The sequence below is a fragment of the Cnephaeus nilssonii genome (assembly GCF_951640355.1).
Source record: "Cnephaeus nilssonii genome assembly, chromosome: 23".
In the NCBI taxonomy this organism is placed as follows: Eukaryota; Metazoa; Chordata; class Mammalia; order Chiroptera; family Vespertilionidae; genus Cnephaeus; species Cnephaeus nilssonii.
Window position 1 is genome coordinate 14,086,064 of NC_137094.1, and position 22,768 is coordinate 14,108,831.

The 22,768-nt window shown below is 58.7% G+C and overlaps 1 protein-coding gene across 5 annotated transcripts in view; it reads right to left on the bottom strand.

Moving 5' to 3' along the window:
• Nucleotides 1–536: 536 nt before the first annotated feature.
• Nucleotides 537–22,768, bottom strand: part of TMEM63A (transmembrane protein 63A) — a 30,985-nt gene continuing 8,753 nt past the window's right edge. For all 5 annotated transcript variants that reach the window (XM_079763366.1, XM_079763368.1, XM_079763369.1 and 2 more), the window contains 20 exons: nucleotides 20,402–20,471; nucleotides 18,974–19,011; nucleotides 18,079–18,221; nucleotides 16,966–17,017; nucleotides 16,493–16,601; nucleotides 15,387–15,457; nucleotides 15,111–15,191; nucleotides 14,183–14,306; nucleotides 13,957–14,090; nucleotides 12,488–12,625; nucleotides 11,386–11,539; nucleotides 11,069–11,175; nucleotides 10,873–10,959; nucleotides 9,880–9,942; nucleotides 8,332–8,494; nucleotides 6,406–6,511; nucleotides 4,674–4,841; nucleotides 3,054–3,169; nucleotides 2,645–2,707; nucleotides 537–718 (listed from right to left, as the gene is read on the bottom strand). In XM_079763366.1, the coding sequence (XP_079619492.1) occupies nucleotides 551–718; nucleotides 2,645–2,707; nucleotides 3,054–3,169; nucleotides 4,674–4,841; nucleotides 6,406–6,511; nucleotides 8,332–8,494; nucleotides 9,880–9,942; nucleotides 10,873–10,959; nucleotides 11,069–11,175; nucleotides 11,386–11,539; nucleotides 12,488–12,625; nucleotides 13,957–14,090; nucleotides 14,183–14,306; nucleotides 15,111–15,191; nucleotides 15,387–15,457; nucleotides 16,493–16,601; nucleotides 16,966–17,017; nucleotides 18,079–18,221; nucleotides 18,974–19,011; nucleotides 20,402–20,471 (2,155 nt within the window). In that variant the 3' untranslated portion in view covers nucleotides 537–550. The remainder of the gene's footprint in view (nucleotides 719–2,644; nucleotides 2,708–3,053; nucleotides 3,170–4,673; nucleotides 4,842–6,405; nucleotides 6,512–8,331; nucleotides 8,495–9,879; nucleotides 9,943–10,872; nucleotides 10,960–11,068; nucleotides 11,176–11,385; nucleotides 11,540–12,487; nucleotides 12,626–13,956; nucleotides 14,091–14,182; nucleotides 14,307–15,110; nucleotides 15,192–15,386; nucleotides 15,458–16,492; nucleotides 16,602–16,965; nucleotides 17,018–18,078; nucleotides 18,222–18,973; nucleotides 19,012–20,401; nucleotides 20,472–22,768) is intronic.

Sequence of the window (22,768 nt, forward strand, 5' to 3'; positions counted from 1 at the left end):
CCGCGGCTCCCGCCGGGGGCAGGGCCGGTGCCCGGCTGGCTGCAGAGAGGGGGGTCCGGAATGGCCCCATCTCAGGCTCGTTGGGTATCCGCGGGGCGCACGTGTGCCCAGACGGGGGGGGGGGGGGGGGGGGGTGCGTGCTCAGAGGGAGGTCTTCCCTCGTCCCCTCTGCCTGTTCCCCGAGAGCCACCACCAGGGCCTGGAGGGACACCGTTCCAGCACGTGATCTCGCTACGAGGCGCGGGGACATCGTCCAGCGACAGAGCTGGACGCCGCGGAAGGGGACGGGCCATGAGCAGGGCCCCAGACCCACCAGCAAGGGTCGGGGTTGCACCAGGTCCGGCCCCAAACCCCCTCAGCCAAGGGCTGGAGCCCCTTCCCGGCTGGTTTCATGTGTTCGGAGCAGCGGGGGTCGGGGGGAAGGGGGCTTCAAAACGTGGACGGACGTCCTGGACGCGGCTGGGGTCCATGTCAAGCTACGTCTCCGCCGGCGTCTCCTCACCTCCGGGCCCCGCGCCGGGCCCCGCCCAGCCCCGCCGCGCTCCGGCCCTCAGGCCTCCTGGGGGGCCACCCCCACGCTGTCCGCCGGGCTCGGGGCCAGGCCCTGCCCCGCGACGGTCCCGCTGATGTTGCGGACGGCGCCGTAGGTCTGCTGCAGCTGCGGGGACAGAGCTGTTCTCTCCGAGGCCATGCCGTTCAGAATCCGGGGCACGTAGGGCTGCCGACAGAGGGGGGCGTTAGTGCTCGGCTGGGGCGGGCACGAGACGCTGCACCCCGTTCCTCCTCCACTGTCCCCCCTCCTCCCAGCCGGAGGGGGCCCAATGCTCATGGGGGACACATAAAGAAACAACACCACGCCCTGGCTGGTGTGGCTCGGTGGGTAGAGCGTCGGCCTGCAGACTGAAGGGTCCCGGGAACATGCCCAGGCTGCGGGCTCGATCCCCAGTGGGGGGCGTGCAGGAGGCAGCTGATCGATCCATGATTCTCTCTCATCATCAATGTTTCTATCGCTCTCCCTCTCCCTTCCTCTCTGAAATCAAAAAAAAAAAAAAAAGAAAAGAAAAGAAAGAAAAGAAAGCCAAAACCGGTTTGGCTCAGTGGATAGAGCGTCGGCCTGCGGACTGAAGGGTCCCAGGTTCGATTCCGGTCAAGGGCATGTACCTTGGTTGTGGGCACATCCCCAGTGGGGGGTGTGCAGGAGGCATCTGATCGATGTTTCTCTCTCATCGATGTTTCTAACTCTCTCTCCCTCTCCCTTCCTCTCTGTAAAAAATCAATAAAATATATTTTTAAAAAAAAAGAAAGAAAGGAAGGAAGAACATTAATTTAGGACATCAGGACCCAAAACGTGCCCACTGCAGAGTTTCCGAGCAGCCAGAGCAAAACGGAAAATGCCGTCAACTGCACGGTTCTCACGATCACCAGGAAGGAGGACACACGCCCGCCGTTCCTCAGAGGAAACGGCGGTTCCCGGTTCCCGGCGCGGGACCCCCGGGGATGCCTCGCGTCATACTGGACATGGAACCGCACAGGACAGGCTCAGGAGCTTCCGGTGGGACCCTGGAGAGCGAATCCGTGGCGGCTACTTCCCTTCCCCGTCCCCGGCTCCAGCTGCCGACCCAGCGGCACAGCCCTGCTCTGCTCTGCCCCTCCCCAGACCCAGGCTGACAACGAGGGATTTCCTGCCTTGGCCGGTGTGCTCAGTGGTTAGAGCGTCGGCCCTCCCACTGGAGGGTCGCAGGTTCGATTCCCGATCGAGGGCAGGTACCTGGGTTTCAGGCTCCTTCCCTGAGCCTCACCCCCATCCGTTCGGTCGGGGTTCTTGCAGGACGCAACTAATCGATGTTTCTCTCCCCCCACCCCCTTCTCCCTTTCCCTCTCTCTAAAAATCAATGGAAAAAATATGCTTGGGTGAGAATTAAAAAAAAAAGAAAAAGAATTAAATAAAAAGGCATGAGGGCTGTCCATCATCCATCTGCTCCGCCTCCTCCCGGGTCTGGCGGGCACAGCCACAGGTGTGTCTCTGGGGCCGGAGTCTCCCCAGAACCTTCCCTGGGTCCGGTCCAAAGACAGACACTGATAAGAGGGCCTGGCACCTGGGAGGCAGCCGCTGTCCCCCTCCACCCCCTCCCCGCCCTGTCAGGGGGCAGTGGTCACGGCTCTGGGGTCCCATGTCCCAGCCCCATCCAGGAGCAGGCAGACCCAGAAGGAAAGGAGACCGTCTCGCCGGTGCCCGCACGCAGCAGGAACTCCACGGGGAGCCGGTCTGGGCAGCGTGGGGGACCCACCGGGCAGGGGCTGCTGGAACGCTGGGGATCGGCTTCACCAAACCACAGGCCCGGCGACGGAGCCGGCTCTCCAGGCATTAAATATGCAGAGGAGGAAAGTGAGCCGGAAGCCGACACCCGAGGGGATGGGCGCACATCCTGGCAAAACGAACTCTTCGTCTCGCCTCGTGGGGGATGCGGCGTCATGTACCCAAGTTACAGCCCCAGAGGCCCCTGGGACGCCGTCTCAAGTGACATGAATCCAGCCACCTGCCCCACGACACGGGATCGAGGGGCTTCCTTCTTAACGAGATGGTGGGAGGGTGCCTGCCGGGGCCCCGGCCGGGGCTGGGTCCTGGGGGAGCGCCGTGACTTACTGTGTACGGAGCGGGCACGTGGGCCAGGGCCTCGCTCCCTTTGTCAGCGGCCGACTCCTCCGTCTGCAGGGAACAGCAGAAACTTCCCACGATTAGCAACAATGATCGTCCCGAACAACACCCTCCAAACAGGCCGACTATGAACACCCCGAATAACAGTGCCAGCTGGCCCCGGGCTCCCAGCGACAGCCCCAGGGGGCATGGGGCGGGGGGCAGGGAGCAGGGAAGGGGGTGGGAAGGGAAGTCTCACATTGCACCCAGCTACCCACACCTTTCGGGGGGGGGCGGGGGGGAGATCAGTAAAACCTGGAGAAGGTTGTTGATGTGTGAGTGGGTGGAGGGGTGGAGGGTGGACCCACATCTCCGCCCAGGTCCTGGCTGGGTGGGGTGATGGGGTGGCGCCCTTTACCTTGTAGTTCAGAGGGCTGAGGTGCTTGAAGCAGCCAAAGCAGGTGTAGCCCAGGCAGACCAGGATGGTGAGCAGCAGGACCAGGAAGTTAAACAGCGTGGCGGGGGCCGTCAGACCTGGGGACAGAGGGATGCGGCCTTAGAGAAGGAGGGAGAGAGGGCTGCCATTGACCCTCACCCTGCTGAGGAGGGCCCACACCTGGGCAGGTGACCTCTCTCTGGGGCAGAAAATAAAGAGAAGGCACCGCCCCCTCCCCGCCCTCAACCAGCTGGGACCCCCGGTGAGGGCATCGGCCAGCTTCCCGCTGGTCAGGTCCTTGCAGCCTCTTGTCCCGGTGAGGTAGGTGGAGGCCCCCGCAGACTCAGGCAGGCACACATCTCTCCTGCCTTTTCCTTTTTCCCAACAGCGTTGGTTTTTCCCTCCGCCACGTCCCCAGGTGAGGTGTGAGGGGTCTGGACCCGCCTCCCCGTCTCCTCTGGCTCAGCCTCCCCCACGGCAGACGAAGGGACCATCCTCTCTCTCAGCTGCCTGGGGCAGTCCGCCTGGCCTTCACCCGTTCCACTCCAGCTGGGCTAGCTCAGGTGGTCCAGCTGCACCCAGCCAGCCCTCACCCCGGGGGCCACATCCTGATTGGATAACCAGCCTCACCCTGGATGCCACATTCTGATTGGACACCCAGCCAACCTTCACCCTGGGTGCCACATTCTGATTGGACACCCAGCCAACCTTCACCCTGGGTGCCACATTCTGATTGGACACCCAGCCAGCCCTCCCTGGGGGCCACATTCTGATGGGACACCCAGCTAGCCCTCCCTGGGGGCCACATTCTGATTGACACCCAGCCAGCCCTCCCTGGGGGCCACATTCTGATTGGACACCCAGCCAGCCTTCACCCTGGGTGCCACATTCTGACTGGACACCCAGCCAGCCCTCCCTGGGTGCCACATTCTGATTGGACACCCAGCCAGCCCTCCCTGGGGGCCACATTCTGATAGGACACCCAACCAGCCCTCCCTGGAGGCCACATTCTGATTGGACACCCAGCCAGCCCTCCCTGGGTGCCACATTCTGACTGGACACCCAGCCAGCCCTCCCTGGGTGCCACATTCTGATTGGACACCCAGCCAGCCCTCCCTGGAGGCCACATTCTGATTGGACACTGAGTTGATGCTATTAAAGCAGCAAGGGATTTGACTGGCTGGTATGTGTATGGGAATGTAAGACTAGGGCTGCCTTATATTCTGATTGGACACCCAGCCAACCTTCACCCAGGGTGCCACATTCTGATTGACACCCAGCTAGTCCTCCCTGGGGGCCACATTCTGATTGACACTCAGCCAGCCCTCCCTGGGGGCCACATTCTGATTGACACTCAGCCAGCCCTCCCTGGAGGCCACATTCTGATGGGACACCCAGCCAGCCCTCCCTGGGGGCCACATTCTGATTGGATACTCACCCAGCCCTCCCTGGGGGCCACATTCTGATTGGACACCCAGCCAACCTTCACCCTGGGTGCCACATTCTGATTGGACACCCAGCCAGCCCTCCCTGGGGGCCACATTCTGATGGGACACCCAGCCAGCCCTCCCTGGGGCCACACTGGGTCAGAAGGGGCCTCACCCAGGCGCAGGAAGGAGAAGAAGAAGAGCCAGAAGAGGCACAGGATGGGGGCGGCCAAGGCCTGGTTCACGGCCGCGAAGTGGATCCTCTTCTCCAGCTTGGCCGGGAGGTAGGCAAAGTAGAGGTTGTGCCGGTCCACCAAGTGCTTGAGCAGGATGTAGATGAGGCCTGCGGAGGGGGGCTGTGAGCGGGGACCCGGCGTGGCCACAAGGGGGGCTGTACATGGAACCGGGGCTGGGGCAGCTGTTTGACCCCAGGAACAAGAGGGGGGCAAAATGCATAACCTGGCTGCCAGTGTTCCTGGTCTCTCCCCCTCCCCTCCTCCCCCTCCCCTCCCCTCCTCCCCCTCCCTCTCTCCTCTTCCCTCTCCCCTCCCCGTTCCTGACTCCAGGAGTGGCAGTGTCTGTGACTCGGGGCCCACAGAACACTGAAATTCCAGCATCGTTTCGGGGAAAGAGGCTACTTTACACCCCCAGACCCCTCAGTGCTCCCACCCTCCCTTCCTTCTCCCGCCCAAGTGACCTCCTGCCCTGGGCCAATGGATACTCAAGGATCTTAAGGGGCATCCCACTGCCTTTTATGTCAGGTTCTTCGACATTTTTTGGTTTTGCTTTTTTTTAAAAATATGTTTTTATTGATTTCAGAGAGCAAGGGAGAGGAAGAGAGAGAGATAGGAACATCAATGATGAGAGAGAACCATGGATCGGCTGCCTCCTGCACGCCCCCCACTGGGGATCGAGCCCGCAACCCAGGCATGTGCCCTGACCGGGAATCGAACCGTGACCTCCTGGTTCACAGGTCGACGCTCAACCACTGAGCCACGCCGGCCGGGCTGGTTTTGCTTTGTTTTGAGAGAGTAATCCTATACTTTAAAAACAGTACAGGAGAGCCAACAGGGAAAACCCCCACTTCCTCCTACCCGCCAGCCTCAGCTCGCACTGCCAACCGTCTCCTGGTGCTGGGTTTTCCTTCTAGAGCCTTCCGCCTGTCGGCCCGTTCCCGATGTTTTATTTTAGTTGCCAGACCCTGGCCTTTAACGTCGAACCGTTCCACGTTCGAATCCTGACTCTACGCCTCACGGACAGGCACCGAGTGCTTCGTCTGTGAGGGGGACAGAAGCAAGGCCTGGCTGGTCGAATGGTGTGATCCCCCATGGGGGGTGCGAAGGTGACGGCCAGAGGGACAGCCCGCATGAGAACCTCGATCGTTACTGCCTTAGTGTGTTCAAGAATCCACCAGGAATAGAGTGTTCAGCCCAGCTGGTGTGGCTCAGTGGTTGAGCATCAACCTATGAACCAGGAGGTCACTGGTTCGATTCCCGGTCAGGGCACACGCCCAGGTTGTGGACTTGATCCCCAGTAGGGGGCTTGCAAGAGGCAGCCGATCAATGATTCCTTCATCATTGATGTTTCTATCTCCCTCTCCCTCTCCCTTCTTCTCTCCAAAATCAATAAAAACATATTTTTTAAAAAATAAGAGTGAAGTGGTCAGCTGGTGGAGAAGCCCAGACCAGAAGTACTGAGTGAGGCCACAGTTTGGAAGGCCAGGGGAAGGAATTCACGAGAAGTGAATTAAATTTGGTGGCACCCGTGGCTCCTTGACAGCATGTGGCTCTTGTGGCTTCAAGAGGTCCCCTGTTTGTGGGGCTCCAGAATGCCCCGTGACGGCTGTCTTGGGGCGCCTGGTGGAGTCAGCCACCCACCCTCCCTGGACTGGCCTCAGGGTTGCTCACCGAAGGGCGCGATGATGGGGCAGGTGATGCTGTAGGCCATGATGACGGAGAAGACGCACAGCATCCACGCGTACATGGCTCCGAACTCGAACTCAAAGGCCTGGTTCTGGGAGGAGAAGGAGGAGGATGAGAAGGAGGAGGAAGAGGAGGAGGAGGAGGAGGAGGATGAGAAGGAGGAGGAAGAGGAGGAGGAGGAGGATGAGAAGGAGGAGGAAGAGGAGGAGGAGGAGGAGGAGGAGGAGGAGGAGGAGGAGGAGGAGGAAGAGGAGGAGGAGGAGGAGGAGGAGGAGGAGGAGGAGGAGGAGGAGAAGGAGGAGGAGGAGGAGGAAGAGGAGGAGGAGGAGGAGGAGGAGGAGGAGGAGGAGGAGAAGGAGGAGGAGGAGGAGGAGGAGGAGGAGGAGGAGGAGGAGGAGAAGGAGAGGTGCTGCGAGGCCTGCTCGGCCCCAAGCCCCTCGGATGGCTCCCGGTGGTGAGGGCAAACCGGGTGAGAAGGACTTTGGAAACGGGAGACTCACAGCTCCCCCACCTCGAGGTCCTTTTTCTTTTTTTTAAAAAAAATATATTTTTTAAATTGATTTCAGAGAAGAAGGGAGAGGAGAGATAACAACATCAATGGTGAGAATCATGGATCAGCTGCCTCCTGCACGCCCCCTTCTGGGGATCGAGCCGACAACCTGGGCATGTGCCGTGCCGGGGATTGAACCGTGACCTCCTGGTTCATAGGTCAATGCTCAACCACTGAGCCACCCCGGCCGGGCGTGAGGTCCTTTCCTCCCTCCACAAGCCTTCTCCAGCTTCACTCCGCGCACGCCCAGACCTCCACGGTGCCGTGCCTCATGCTTCCCTAGGGTCACCTCTGTCTTCATCGTGTCTCCCCAGCAGGCCCCCGAGCCCCCGGAGGGCCGTGACCCCTACGGACTCTGGCATCAGACGCCACGTCAGCTCTGCCCGTTCCAGTGTGCGTCCGGGGCTCCTAACCTGCCTGCGGCTTAGGCTGTGCGTCTGCCAGGTAAGGCCCCAGCAGGGCCCGTCTCAGAGGGTTCGGACTGTCCTCTCGGGGTGCCCACAGCCAAAGGAGAGTAAGAGAGAACCCACGTTACCCATGTGGGAACAGTGACGATGCCCCAAACGCCTTTGACAGCTGGGATCATCTTAAGGGTTTGTGCACACGGATGGCCCAAATATGTGACATGCTGATGTGTGTGTGTGTGTGTGTGTGTGTGTGTGTGTGTGTGTGTGTATGTGTAAGACCGGTTAAAATGTGAAAATCCAGCTCTAGCTGGTGTGGTTCAGTGGATAGAGCGTCGGCCTGCGGACTGAAGGGTCCCAGGTTCGATTCCGGTCAAGGGCATGTACCTGGGTTGTGGGCACATCCCCAGTAGGGGGTGTGCAGGAGGCAGCTGATCGATGTTTCTCTCTCATCGATGTTTCTAACTCTCTCTCCCTCTCCTTTCCTCTCTATAAAAAATCAATAAAATATACTTTGAAAATAAATAAATAAAAATAAAATGTGAAAATCCAGCCGTAGCTGGGTCCTGGGTTCGACTCCAGTCAAGGGCATATGCCCAGGTTGCAGGCTCGATCCCCAGTAGAGGGCGTGCAGGAGGCAGCCGATCAATGATTCTCTCATCATTGATGTTTCTATCTCTCTCCCTCTCCCTTCCTCTCTGAAATCAAATTTAAAAAAAAAAAAAAATTTGAATGTAAAAATCCACACTCTCTCTTCCAGCCGGTGAGTCGGAGCGGACGGAGGTTTATGAAGACCTGCCCCTGGCAAGCAGGGCCTGGCCCTCCGCCCCCACAGGCGGCCTGGGCCCTGGTGAAAGGCACGTGGCAAAGTGCCCGGCACTGAGCAGGCGGCTGGGGAAGTGCCGAGTGGGGCAGCTCAGGGGGGAAGCCCGTGCCGCCCTCCGCGCCAGCCCGCACCTGCTTGACGTTCCTGCGGTCGGCGGCGGTCTTGGCCATGACCATGCGGAAGGTGTAGAGGATGAGGCCGGGCAGCCGCAGCAGCTCCATGCCGGTGCCGATGAAGGCCGAGGCGATGACGTAGTTCACGAAGAAGGCGCCCTGGTCCGGCAGGAAGACGCACCTGGGGACCCGGGCGGGGCGGGGGCCGAGTCAGACGAGCCGGGACCCGAGGCCCCGGCAGGTGCCTGTGCAGCACCCACGTGTGCCAGGCGCTGAGAGCGAAACAAAGCCCCTGCCCTGCCCTCTCGGAGCTCACATCCCAGCGGGGGGCACCCACAGACACGCAAACACATGGGTGCCGGGTGTGCGGGTGCGAGGGGAGAGCGGGCGGCGATGTTCCCGTGCTCGGCGGGCGTCAGAGAGCCTTCCCGAGAAGGGGATGTGCAGACAAGGTGAAGAGGGAGGGCCGCCCTGGCCGGTGTGGCTCAGTGGATAGAGCGTCGGCCTGGGGACCGAAGGGTCCCGGGTTTGATTCCGGTCAAGGGCATGTGCTTTGGTTGCAGGCTCCTCCCCGGCCCGGGCCCTGGTTGGGGCTCGTGCAGGAGGCAACTAATCGATGTGCTTCTCTCACATCGATGTTTCTGTCTTTCCCTCTCTCTTCCACTCTCTCCAAAAAAAAAAAAAAAACAATGGAAAAATATCCTCGGGTGAGGATTACAAAAAATATAATAGTAATAATTCACCCCTTACATGGTGATGGAAAACAAATAAAAGATTAAAAAAGGAAATTACAGCCAGCCTCACTATAAATATGTCTTTGGGAAAATCCGTCATGGGCCTAAGAGCCTATTTCAGGACCTAAAGTCCAATGCAATAGGGGCTGAGGTCACGTCCCAGCTGCATCTCTTAACTCCCTGGGTAGCCTTGGGCAAGTTATTCAACATCTCGGGGCCTCAGTCTCCTCATCTGTAAAATGGGGACAACGACAGGACCCACTCCTCAGTGGCTGTGAAGGTGAAACGAGACCCAGAACCCAGCATGCAGCTCGGTGCCTTCTTAAGTCATAAGCATTACTGCTGAGTGGGTGGGGTGCGAGCTGGAAATACGAACAAGGACCCGCATCAGCCATCAGCTGAGCTCCGTTCTCCTGGCAAAGGTAACCCACAGTCCCGACAGTCGTTCTGGCTGCAACGTTAATTATTCCTCCCCCTCCTGCCCCCCGGCACCACGGGGGCCCAGCACCTCCTTCTCCCCGGCGGCTCAGGTCTCGGTAAGTAAGTCTCAGAGACAGAATGAGGCTGCGACTAATTGAGTCTCGGCCTAAAAAGTGAACCGCATGTTTTGCACACAAACTGGGCCAGCTCCCCCGGCGTGGCCGAAGGCTCTGCCCCGCCTCCCCAGCAGAAACCGGGGTCGGGGAGCCGGGAAGGCCCAGGCCGTGTGGTCTCCGGGAGGAAGTGGCCTGTTCCGACACGAGGACCACCCTCCCCGCGGGGGAGGCCGAGCCCCGTGGGACATGTGCTCTGGGCCGTGGCTCCATCACCTCCTCGAGCAGCCGATACTCACTCCAGCCTGATGGAGGTGTCCGGGGAGGATTTGTCAAAGAGCCACCGGAAGAAAAAGTCCAGGCTGCAAGACAAACAGATCCCGTCAGAACCGACTTCCAACCGCCTCGCGATCACAGCACAGACGTCCCTTTTCCTCTTCTTCTAAAGACAGGCCGCATCTCCAGAGCCACACGTGTCCTTCAAAATGCCGCTGACGCCTGGCCGGTGTGGCTCAGTGGGTAGAGCGTCGACCTGCAGACTCAAGGGTCACGGGTTTGATTCCCGGTCAGGACACATGCCCGGGCTTCGGGCTCCATCCCCAGTAGGGGGCGAGCAGGAGGCAGCCGATCAATGATTCCCTCTCATCATGGATGTTTCTATCGCTCTCTTCTGTTCCCTTCCTCTCTGAAATCAATAAAAATCTTAAAAAATAAAAATAAATAAAAAATAAAATGCCGCTTACTACCGTGTGACGTGCCAGGGCCTACTGTACCAGAAACTTCCTCCCCGGAGAGAAACCAAGCCAGGATCAGACCCTCCCCCTGAGAGGACAGCCCTCGTGATAAATTTGTTTTCAAACGTAGAGAGATCCTGTCTCCAGGAGAATCCATGAGCAGCCCAATTGCCCTCCAAGAGAGTGTGACAGGCTTCAATGTTGTCAGGAATATGCATCCACTCCAAAACCATTTCCAGCCCAGCTGGTGTGGCTCAGGGGTTGAGAGCATCAGCCTATGAACCAGGAGGTCATAGTTCGATTCCCAGGCAGGGCACATGCCAGGGTTGCAGGCATGATCCCCAGTAGGGGGCGTGCAGGAGGCAGGCCATCAATGCTTCTCTCTCCCTCTGCCTTCCTCTCTGAAATCAATAAAAACATTAAATATATATATACATTTTAAAAAGTGAGAAACAAGCATAATTATATATTTTTTTAAAAAGTTTCCATTCTCCGGGCGACAGTCCTCTCCAGCTACGACCAGACTCTGAATGGCGAGCAGGCGGCAGCCCCGTGTACCTGGTGAGGCCGAGGGAAGGCAGGATCAGCACCATGAAGATCAGGAAGATGTAGACCTTGGTCACCATGATCCGGTTTTCCCCGGACCTGCAGGAAGTCAGGCGTGAGCACGCCCAGGCCCCGGTGTCCCCGGGGCCCCCAGGAGGCCGTGTGCCCGCTGCCCTAGGGCACGGGGGCCAGCGCCCCCCACACTCACTTGGTCCAGTGAGACTCGAGCAGCGTGGAGTAGTAGACAATGGTCGGCAGCAGGGCGGAGAAGGACCAGAGGAGGAGGGTGGGGAAGAACTGGCTGATGATTGGGTCCTGGAACACAAGGCCCCCAGCGGGGAGGGTTGGGGCGGCGGAGGGGGGTGAGACCACGACCTACTGGCATGGCGGCTCAGTGAACTCCGGGGCTGGGGTTTGGTCCTCCTGGCCCCCCAGAACCAACACTGTCCCTGGTACAGGGGCCCCCACCCCTCCTCCCCGCACCAGCCCTCCTGGGATGGGCCTTGCAGAACGGTCACTGCTCACATTCAGCGCGTGGATGGGTTTGGTGACGTTGAACTTGTCCATGGTGGAGAGGATGATGGAGGGCGTGGTCAGAAAAAACAGCACCACGAAGAGCACAAAGTTGATGCCCAGCCACTGGAGCCACCAGCGGGCGCCCTGGACGGAGAGGTTCTTCCTGCGGAGGAGAGGACACGGGCCCTGCAGGCTCAACTCCCGGGACCCGGCCACCAACCCCACCAACAGCGCCCGTGGCTCAGGGGGGGGTCAGAAAGCCCACGTGAGTCAAGCCAGGGGCTCTGGCGTGGGGCTCATTTCGACCGGGGCGCACAGACGAGGTCTCTGCACCGACCTTCAGCCACTGGAAGGTCAAATGTTGGGGCCCTAGGAGCTCAGGGGAGATACAAGTTATTCTCCGCTAACTGTCGGACGGATAATATTTTAGTATCTATAGAGAGATCGATACTATGATGAAAATTAATTTCAACTTTTTTCTTTTTACTCTTTTAACCTTTTGCACTCGGATGTCGAGTGTGACTCGACACGGTTAGCATCGGCAGCAGCTCGTATGTCGAATTGTATTGAATGTATCAATAATTTGAAATATAGCTGAAACCGGTTTGGCTCAATGGATAGAGCGTCGGTCTGCGGACTGAAGGGTCCCAGGTTCGATTCCGGTCAAGGGCATGTACATTGGCTGCGGGCACATCCCTGGTAGGGGGTGTGCAGGAGGCAGCTGGTCGATGATTCTCTCTCATCGATGTTTCTAGCTCTCTATCCCTCTCCCTTCCTCTCTGTAAAAAATCAATAAAATATATTTAAAAAATAAAAAATAAAAAAATAATTTGAAATATAAAAAAAATCCAAATAAATAAGTTTGTATGAAAAGAAACTCCAGTTTTTTATTCTACTGCCGCGCTTTGTAAAATCTGGGGTATTTGAAAAATTAAATCCCGAGTAGAATAAAGGAATCGAGAAAAACGCAAGCGAGTGCAAAGGGTTAATGTGCCCCAGGCGAACGAAGCAGGGGACACTTGACCTCAGGCTGTCCTGTCCGAGACAGCAGCCACGAGACACGTGTGGCTCCTGAGCACGGGGCTGTGGCCCCGGCGGCCTGGGGGCTCACCAGCAGATGTCCTCGGGGTAGGTGGCGAAGGTGACTGTCCACTGGGAGATGCAGAGCTCTCTGCTGCAGGAGGACGGCTGGGGCTCCCCTTTGCACCTCAGGCCCTGGCACTTGCAGGCGTTGAAGTCCTTCAGGATGCTGCGGGGAGGGCAGACTTGGCTTTATTACTATTGATTTATTATAATTGATGCAGGACGCTGGCTTTATTACTATGGATTTATTATTATAATTAACTAGAGGCCCACTGCACGAAGATTCGTGCAAGAAGGGGCCTTCCTTCACCTGGCTGCTGGCACTGCCTTCGCTCCAGCCCGGAGACGCCTTTCTGCCTTCCCACGCTGCCCAGAGGCCTGGAGCAGCTGGGGCAGGGCAGAACACCTGCGTCCCACCCCCGGCCACTTGGCGCCTGTGTATGCAAATTAAACCACCATCTTTGTTGGGTTAATTTGCATACTCGCTCCTGATTGGCTGGTGGGCGTCGCAAAGGTACGGTCAATTAGCATCTTACTCTTTTATTAGTGTAGATGCTATGAGAGAGACAACATGCATGGCATGCTATCTGGCGGGTTTTGTTTAATCCTCAGAACAGCCCTGCAAGCCAAGGATTATTATTCCTATTTTACAGATAAGGAAACTGAGGCTCTCCGATCAGGTTCTACGCCCCATCTGTCTGGCTCCAGTTCCCATGCTGTTTACACTGCCCCCCTTCACCCCCCGCCGGGATCCTGCTGCCAGTGGCTTCACCCTTCAAGGCTCTCGCTTACCTCCCAGGCCCCAGAGTCGCTATCAGGCCACAGTACACGAGGCGTCTCCCATTCTGATCCACGATTTCCCTCCCTCGGACCCCACCTCAACCCTCGCCAGCTCCTCCTCTTTCCCCCTTTGTCTCCCATAAAGGGCCCATCTCTTGACCCCACGCCTCTGCGGCTCCCAAGGCTCGGGGACGCCGAGGCTCCAGGCACAGGTAGGCTTTACGAGCCAGACCACAGGCAGGCGGAGGTGCGTTATGCAAACGCCCTCCCCGGGGCCAGGCTGCCTGCAGCAGTGAGCACCCCGAGTGCCCCTTTGTAGGAAGATGGGGAGCCCATGTTCAGAAGCAGGATCTGGGGTGCAGAGCGGCTATCTGAAGGAGGGTGGCATCCATCCCGCTGGCAGGATGCTGGGACGCAGAGCCGATGGACCCCTGGGGCAGCTGGTGCGAGCCCCGCAGCTGGGTAAGGCCACATCCACGAGAGGGTCTCAGCTAGAGTCACCCGAGCCCCCTGTCCCACAGACACCAGGCTGGGCCCCCCGGGGGGTAAGCGTGGTGGTGCCTCCCGAGCCAGACCTGGGGAGGCAGATGGACACGCCACCGGCAGACCCCAGCGATGTGACTCGGCGGTATCATCTCTCCCCGAGAGGGCCAGCGGGGCGTCTAGACAGGGGCCAGGGGGCCAGCCCGGGGGGGGGGGGGGGGGCGGGGCACTCACTAGGTGGCCATGAACTTCTCCTGGAAGGTGACGAAGGCCATGCCCAGGGGCTGGAACTGGACCCTGGACTCCTCCTCCGTGATCCTCTCCATCAGCCGGTCCTTCAGGCCCGTGTAGTAAGCGATGGCGTCCTCCTGCCAGAGGACACGTCCCGGTGAGGCCGTGGCCCCGTGCGGGTGGCCGGGGCCCCCAGCGCCCGCGCCCGGCCCGGGGGGCGGGGCCTCACCCGCTCACAGCCCTGCACTTCGAAGCAGCAGAACTGGCCGCAGGGCTTGGGGTTGATGAGGGTCCGCTGGCCCGTCTTCGCCTGCAGGTTTGTGTAGTAGCTCAGGCTCTTCTCCGTCTTCTTTCTGCAGGTGGAGGTCGGGGGGAGGGACCTTAGACCCACCATCCTGCAGCACGGACCCCGCACCCTCCACTCAGCCTCAGTCACCCAGAGCGGGGAGCCCAGCCTCCGAACAAGCTGGAGGCCAGCAAGGAGGGAGGGTGGGCATCTCCGGGGGGGAGGGTCAGAAGGCGCAGGCCCGCTCACCCACACACGCACACCCACTCACCCACGCAGGCCCACTCACCCACGCACGCCTGCTTCCCCCCACACACATACGTGCACGCATACCCGCTCACCCGCACATGCCTGCTTCACACACACACACACACACGTGCACGCATACCTGCTCACCCGCGCATGCCTGCTTCACACACACACACACACACGTGCACGCATACCCGCTCACCCGCGCATGCCTGCTTCACACACACACACACACACACGTGCATGCATACCCGCTCACCCGCACATGCCTGCTTCACACACACACACACACGTGCACGCACACCCGCTCACCCGCGCATGCCTGCTTCACACACACACACACACACACGTGCACGCATACCCGCTCACCCGCGCATGCCTGCTTCACACACACACACACACGTGCACGCATACCCGCTCACCCGTGCATGCCTGTTTCCCCCACACACACACACACGTGCACGCATACCCGCTCACCCGCGCATGCCTGCTTCCCCACACACACACACACGTGCACACATACCCACTCACCCGTGCACAACCGCTTCCCCGTGCATGCACACCCACTTACACACACACACACACACACACACACACACACACACATGCAGGCACCCCGTACCTCTCCTTGCACAGGTAGATCAGCTTGGCCACGTTGTAGCACAGCTGGACCTCCACCACCTCGCACGTGGGATACGCGTCCCTGCGCCCAGGGCGGGCCGGAGGCAAAGGGCGGCATTGGAAAAGGAACCCCCAGGCAGGCGGGACACCCCCCCATCTCCCAGGGCCGCAGAGCAATCCCGCCGCCCGTCCCGGGCCAGCAGGGCCTTTGGAGGACACAAGGCGCTCACCCCGGCGCCCGCCCACGGGACTGGGTGGTCCCACCGGCCCTGCTCACCGGAAGTGGCTCTCCACCGCGTCCTTCGTGGCAAGTCTGGGGAGTCCAGTGATGAACAGCGTCCGCCTCACCTGCCGGGAAAACACGCGGAGAGGAAGGTCAGCAGGACGAGCCGTGGCCGGGGCCCTGGGCGCTCCTCCTGGCCGGCAGAGCCCGGAAGGGCGCCTTCCTCCCGGCTACACAAAGCGCATTTCCCAAGCACCGCCACGCGCCCCCCTGGCATGACCGGGGACCGAGGAAGACCCGGGAGGGGGCGGGACTCAGGTGGGGCCACACAGCAGCTCAGCGGAGGGCCAGGCCTGCAGCGAAGTCACCGAAACGGAATCGTATTCAGAATCGGTACTTTAAGTTCACAGCCACAAATCTAAGGGCTGGTTGGCCCTTAAGCCCTAAATCCTAAAACGACCTACCCAGGAAACAAGGTGTTAAAGGGAATACCAGGCCCTGGCCGAGGGGGGGGGGGGGGGGAGGGGCTCGGTTGGTTGGAGCATCGTCCTGGGCACCAGAAGGTAGTGGGTTCGATTCCAAGTCAGGCACGTGCCTCGGCGGTGGGTCTGATCCCAGGTCGGGGTTCGTTGTATGAGAGGCAACCAATCGGTGTTTCTCTCTCACATTCACGTTTGTTTCTCTCTCTCTAAAAAAAAAAAAAATTTAATAAACGTCCTAGTCGAATTGGCTCAGTGGATAGAGCATCCGCCCGGGGACTGAAGGGTCCCGGGTTCGATTCCAGTCAAGGGCGCGTGCCCAGGTTGCAGGCTCGATCCCCGGCCTTGGACGGGACACGTGCGGGAGGCAACCCATCGATGTGTCTCTCTCACATTGATGTTTCTCTCTCTCTCTCTCCCCTGCCCCTTCCACTCTCTAAAAATCAATGGAAAATCAGGTGAAGATTAACAACAACAAACCAATACACATATCCTCAGACGATGATTAAAAAAAAAAAAAAAAGACAAAGCCAACGTTGAGTCCAACACGCAAGCCGGGGTCCAGAGGACCCTCCTGACGCTCCCCGCTGTCCTGCCAGGGGACCGAGCAGGGGGTGCCATTCCTCTCGGCGCCCCCTCCCCAGCCCCCGCCCACCCCACCCCCACCCCAGCCGCACTCACCAGGCTCTCATCCTTGTACTTGATGGACTGGGTGTGGTGCCGCATGAAGCCCAGGGTGAGGAACAGGTAGATGACGGCGAAGACGGTGTGCAGCCAGAGCAGGTCGTTGCTGCGGGGACACCGCCTGCGATCAGCGGGGGGGAGGGGGGAGGAGAGAGGGGGACCCCAGGCAGGGCGGGGGCGCAAGGCCTGGGCTACTTTATGAGGCTGGGGGGCCAGCCCCCCCTTAAAGCCCCTTCCTGGCAAATGAGCCCTAGACGCAGGGGCCCCCCCTGGTTTCCTACAGCCCCTCAAAACAGCAGCTGCTAACGGGGTGTCCGTGCCCAGAGCCCAGCCACACGCTGGCTGCAAGGGGGCCTCGGGGCATCAGTCCGCCCACGTGGGGCCCCCTCTCGCCGGGCGCTGGGCTCCAGATCCCGCCCTCTCCCTGGCCTCGCCCATCGGCACCCTCAGACCCGTCCACCCCCACTCACTCGGTCTGTAGGTTTGCTATCGTCGTCCTCCCAAAACTGTAGGCGTCTTTCTCTGCGGAGAAGCACAGGGACTCAGCGCCAGGGCCGCCCCAGCCAGCCTCGGGGAGTGCGGCTCGGAGGAAGGGGCCGGGGCACAGAGCCGTCCAGTCTTCCCAGAGTCACCCCGACAAGGCTCTGCTTTAGCCCCCGAGGCTCCCCGGCAACTTCTCAACCCGTCACGGGGGTCGAGTCACAACCTGCCTTCGTCGGGCTGTGAGGTTTTGGTGACATTTCTTGGGAAGTCTGGACCCACCCTCAGCTGTTCCCAGAACCAGGGCGGGGAGTCCCGGGGCGCAAGGAGTGAGGTCGTGGTGGCATTTGGGGAGCTAGCTTCCGGCGGACGCTTGGAAATAGAACTCCGGGCTCTGGTTTTGACGCTGAGGGGGGGCAGGGAGATGTCAAACTCGCTCGGGAGCCCCCGATTCTATAAATCTTGGGGTTTTTTCCTCCTCCTACTCAGAACCACAAGTGGATATTGGGTTTGGGGTGGATTCTTCTCTGGATTTTTAATCAGATGGAAAAGTCCAGAAAGCCACCGAGCCTTTCTCACATCTGAGCGTGAGCGTGGCTCCCCCACAGTGAGCCCCTTTCCCGAGGCCTGCGCCCCACGCAGATGAAGAAGACAGCCCGGCCGGCATGGCTCAGGGGTTGAGCGTTGACCTATGAACCAGGAGGTCAGGGTTCAATTCCCGGTCAGGGCACATGCCCAGGTTGTGGGCTCGATCCCCAACAGGGGGCGTGCTGGAGGTAGCCGATCCATGATTCTCTGTCATCATGGATGTTTCTCTCTCTCCCTCTCCCTTTCTCTCTGACATCAATAAAAATATCTTTAAAAAAGAATAGTTACGCCCTGGCCGGTTTTGCTCAGTGGATAGAGCTTCGGCCTACAGACTGAAGGGTCTCCAGTTCGATTCCCGGTCAGGGCACATGCCCGGGTTATAGGCTCGATCCCCAGTAGGGGGCGTGCAGGAGGCAGCCGATCCATGATTCTCTGTCATTGATGTTTCTCTCTCTCTCCCTCTCCCTTCCTCTCTGACATCAATAAAATATATTTAAAAAAAGAAGAACAGTTACCCAGCAGGTTGCCCGAGAGGTTGACGGGCAGGATGACGCACAGGGACGAGAAGCTGACCACCGCCAGCAGGAAGATGATGTGTCTCTGGAAGGACAGGTAGTGGATGGCGTCCTCCCCGCACCACTCCATGATCTGGTCATCGCTGCTCAAGACACAGGCAGGGGACTGTGATGAGCAGCAGCCCCGGGCCGGCCCTCGGGGCCTCGCACGAAGGGTCTCCTTTAACCCCTCCTGGCCTTCCCTCCAGGGAGGTTCTAATTTCATCCCCGTTTCTTAGCACAGAAGGAAACAGAGGTACGGAAAAGCTGCTGGCCATCGCCGGTGTGGCTCAGCGGATAGAGCATCGGTCTGCGGACTGAAGGGTCCCGGGTTCGGTTCCGATCAGGGCCCATGCCTGGGTTGCGGGCTCCATCCCCAGTGGGGGGCGTGCAGGAGGCAACCGATCCATGGTTCTCTCTCATCATGGATGTTTCTATCCCTCTTTCCTTCTCTCCCTTCCTCTCTGAAATCAATAAAAATACATGTATTTTTTAAAAGTTGCATAACTTTTACTATCACGTAGCTTGCAACAGAGGAGCTAGGAGGAGAACTCCAGAGCCTGACCTCTTAGCCCCACCCCCAGCTCCCGGGCAGAGGAACCTGCTGCCTCTCCCTCTGCGTCTCTCGTCTCTCAAAACACTGGGTCCCACGTTAGTGTGGGGTGAGAAGACCAGGTGCCCCGATCCCACAGCCCCCACGTACGGCTTTGAACCTGAACTGAAGGAAGTACCTAAGAGGCCCTCTTTCAAGGTCAGGCCTCTGGGCCCTTTCCTCCAGATTGGTCACTCAGACACACACACACGCACACACGCACACACACACACGCACACACACACCTGCCCATGCTGTACTCACTTCAGACGGAAGATCGCAGTGAGCCAGGGGCAGCATCCCTGGAAACAAAGAGATCGGGAATTAGCTTCGAGCGTGTCTGTCTTTGGGAGCAGATATAACCATCGTCTTTGACATTAATAACGAGCTAACCTTCTTCTGTATAAAAACAGCACTTCTGCCCCAAATTCAGCAAGCTACCCCTTGTCCCGAACGTGACAGAGTCCGCATGCTCCCAATCCTGCCCAATATGCACTACAGGCTTGGAATTCTTCCTTCCTTCCTTTCTTTTTTATAAATGATTTCAGAGAGGAAGGAAGAGGGAGAGCGAGAGAAACATCAATGATGAGAGAGAATCATTGATCAGCTGCCTCTTGCACTCCCCACCCTGGGGATGGAGCCTGCAACCCCGGGCACATACCACCTGACTGGAATCGAACCCAGAACCGTTCAGTTCACAGGCCGACGCTCTATTCACTGAGCCAAGCCAGCTGGGGTGCAGGCTTGGAATTCTTGCAAAACCCGCTCAAATTTGACAATCTGTGGGGTTACACAGGTTCCGGGGTCAAATCATGAAACTTGAATCAACAGCTGATGAAACCTCAGGCCCGCTCTGGAGAAACGGCGGTGGGTTCCTGTTTGTTTCAAAACGGCCGAGCAAGACGTGGGACAAGAGCGTGGAGGGGGACGTAGAGAAGGAAAAGGTGTCTGCAGGTCTGATCGTCCGCGGATACTCCCTGAAGCGGGACGGTTACCCAGCATGACTTGTCTTTGTTGGAAGACAAGCATTTGTTCATCATTCACTTGACAATGACTAAACAGCTCCTACTGGGTGTCAGGTGATGGGGCACAGCACTGGGTGAGACAAGGCCCCTGCTCACATGTGGCCCACAGACTAGCAGGCAAGTCAACCATTAACCGGCCCTGGCCGATGTGACTCAGTTGGATGAGCATCATCCCATGCGCCGGAAGGTTGCCGGTTCGACTGCCAGTCAGGGCACATGCCTGGGTTGCGGGCTCAATCCCCAGTCGGGTGCGTACAGGAGGCAGCTGATCTCACATCAATGTTTCTCTCTCCCTCTCTCTCTCTCTCTCTCAAAATTAATAAAAACATTTTTCTTAAAAAATAATATTGATAACTGACTGTCACACAAAGCCGTAAGCATGGTAACAGAGACGCGTGCTAGGACCACATGCGGATCCTGTAGCCCTCTGAGAGGCAACCAAATCTCACAATCCTGGGTCCCCCAGCTGCACCCCCACCTCCCCCGCCACGTGGTATGTACCAAGTCCAGGTGACTGTCAGTGCGGAGAAGAGCTCTGACCCCCACTTGCCACGGGGACAGGAGCATCGCTGCCCTCGCCCCGCCGATTCATCGCCGCCGGCCTCCCCTGCCCGCCCCGCGCCCCGCCGGCCACAGCCACAGGCACAGCCTTCCCTGAGACACTGACCAGATCACTTTCAAAATCATGTGGCCCTTGAGAGGAAGACGACGATGACAGTCTCTGGAACCTGGACTCACTAGAAGCACAAAAGGGAAAATAATTTCTTTTTAAAAATCTGAAAACTCATTCCCAGGATCTGGCTGCCTCACAGAGCTCAGGGCCAAAGCTGCTAGCCCTCAATGACCGGGGCAAAGCCTAACTCGCCCTGTGAGAAACACAGACACGGGCAATAGCCACGCCTAGGGGCGCGAGACAGAACACGGCGATGCGTGGCTGTAACGTGGGTCACGACACCCTTGGCTCCCAGCACGAGGACTGGTTTACCTAAGTGACTTCAAAATGTGGCCTGTTGCCCTGGCTGGTTTGGCTCAGTGGATGGAGCATCGGCCTGCGGACTCAAGGGTCCCAGGTTCGATTCCGGTCAAGGGCATGTACCTTGGTTGCAGGCACATCCCCAGTAGGAGGTGTGCAGGAGGCGGCTGATAGATGTTTCTCATTGATGTTTCTAACTCTCTATCCCTCTCTCCCCTCCTCTCTGTAAAAAATTAACAAAATATATATATATATTTTTTAAATGTGGCCTGTTTGCAAGGTATTTCCCAACAGAGCAGACAACCCTTGGCATAAACACTGTATTTTATCAACTCTAAGACACCACTGGGGTCAGGGTCATAATTATGAACCACGAAGAATGAAAAAAATGCTATCAATGAAACTATAACTACCAATGATGATAAGCTGCCTTCCGATTTCAGAGACAAGAAAAGGCCAAAACGTGCATTTTAAAGTTGCTAAACTCTGGCATTTTAATATAGTTTTATTGATTTCAAAGAGGAAGGGAGAGAGAGAGAGAGAGAAAGAGATAGAAACATCCATGATGAGAGAGAATCATTGATCGGCTGCCTCCTGCACACCCCCTGCTGGGGATCAAGCCTGCAACCAGGGCATGTGCCCTTGACCAGAATCAAACCTGGGACTCTTCAGTCCACAGGCCGACGCTCTATCCACTGAGCCAAACCAGCCAGGGCTGAACTCCGGGATTTTATATCGTGGCATTTTAGTCAGATCCCTTCTTCTGAGTAACATGCAAGAACACCCGTGCACTGTGAACTGTTTGCATTTTTTGCTTCTGTTTCCCTACTCCTGGCTCCGCCCTCCCACTCCTAAAGGCCTAAGACAGGGGTCGGCAAACTGCGGCTCGCGAGCCACATGCGGCTCTTTGGCCCCTTGAGTGTGGCTCTTCCACAAAATACCACGGCCTGGGCGAGTCTATTTTGAAGAAGTGGCGTTAGAAGAAGTTTACATTTAAAAAATGTGGCTCTCCAAAGAAATTTCAGTCGTTGTACTGTTGATATTTGGCTCTGTGGACTAATGAGTTTGCCGACCACCGGCCTAAGACACCGTGGAACCTCACTTTGAACTCTCTCTCACTGGGCCTTCCCGGTAAGCCTGCAGGGAAGAGAGTGCAGGAGGAAACCCCCAAAAAGTTTAGGGACCTGACCAAGATCACACAGCCAGGGGGCTGGCCAGGCCCCCTGATTCCCAAGAGCTGTACTGTGTTGTGGCATTCAGCCCCGCCTCGGGGTGCATGTCCCCAAAAGCATCCGATATCCCAACAGGCTCCGACTCAGCTGAAGCGAGGGGCCCCTCAACCTCACCCCAACACTAACACCCTCGGGCTTTTGCAAATGCCAGAGACTGTGGAGAAGGAGGTGCATTTACACACACCCCCCTCGGCCCTCCCACAAAGACCACGTTTCCCCACGGGGCAGCCTGCGGAGCGGGCGGAGGGTCTGCCTGCTGATGGCAGGGCAGGCGCTGGGCGGGCAGCCTGGGCCAGCAAGCGCTTCCCAGTCACTTCCCACTGATGCCAGGACTGCAGGGGGGCGGGGGGGGGGCAGCCAGCTGGCGCTGGGAATTCAGGTGCCCGTCTATCCGTCCGGGGGATGGGAGCAGAGAGCCTTCCGAGCCTGCGGTGTGGAGCAGGCTCGCCCGGGGCCGGCTGAGTGAGGGCCATCGGCCGGCACGAAGCCAGGAGGAGGTCAGGGGCCGTTCGCTCAGCCACGGCCCTGCAGCCCTGCGTAGCCAGCCCAGCCCTGAGCGAATGAACGGCGGCAGAGGCACGAGAACACATCCCGGGCGGGACGGCACACGGGCGTCCTCCTCCTGCTGGTTCCGAAGCCCCGATAACCGAAGGAGCACCGTGTCCTCCAGAGCCCGAAGCCAGCAAGGCTGGCGGCCACCGCCGGGCCGAGGCCTGGAGGAGACCTGGGCGCGGGCCTCGGCTCCCCCACGGGGCTGACCTCGCGGGCCTGGGCCGCGGACCAGACAGACGGCGTCTGGTACCGGCTGGGAGGATGGACACGGTGAACG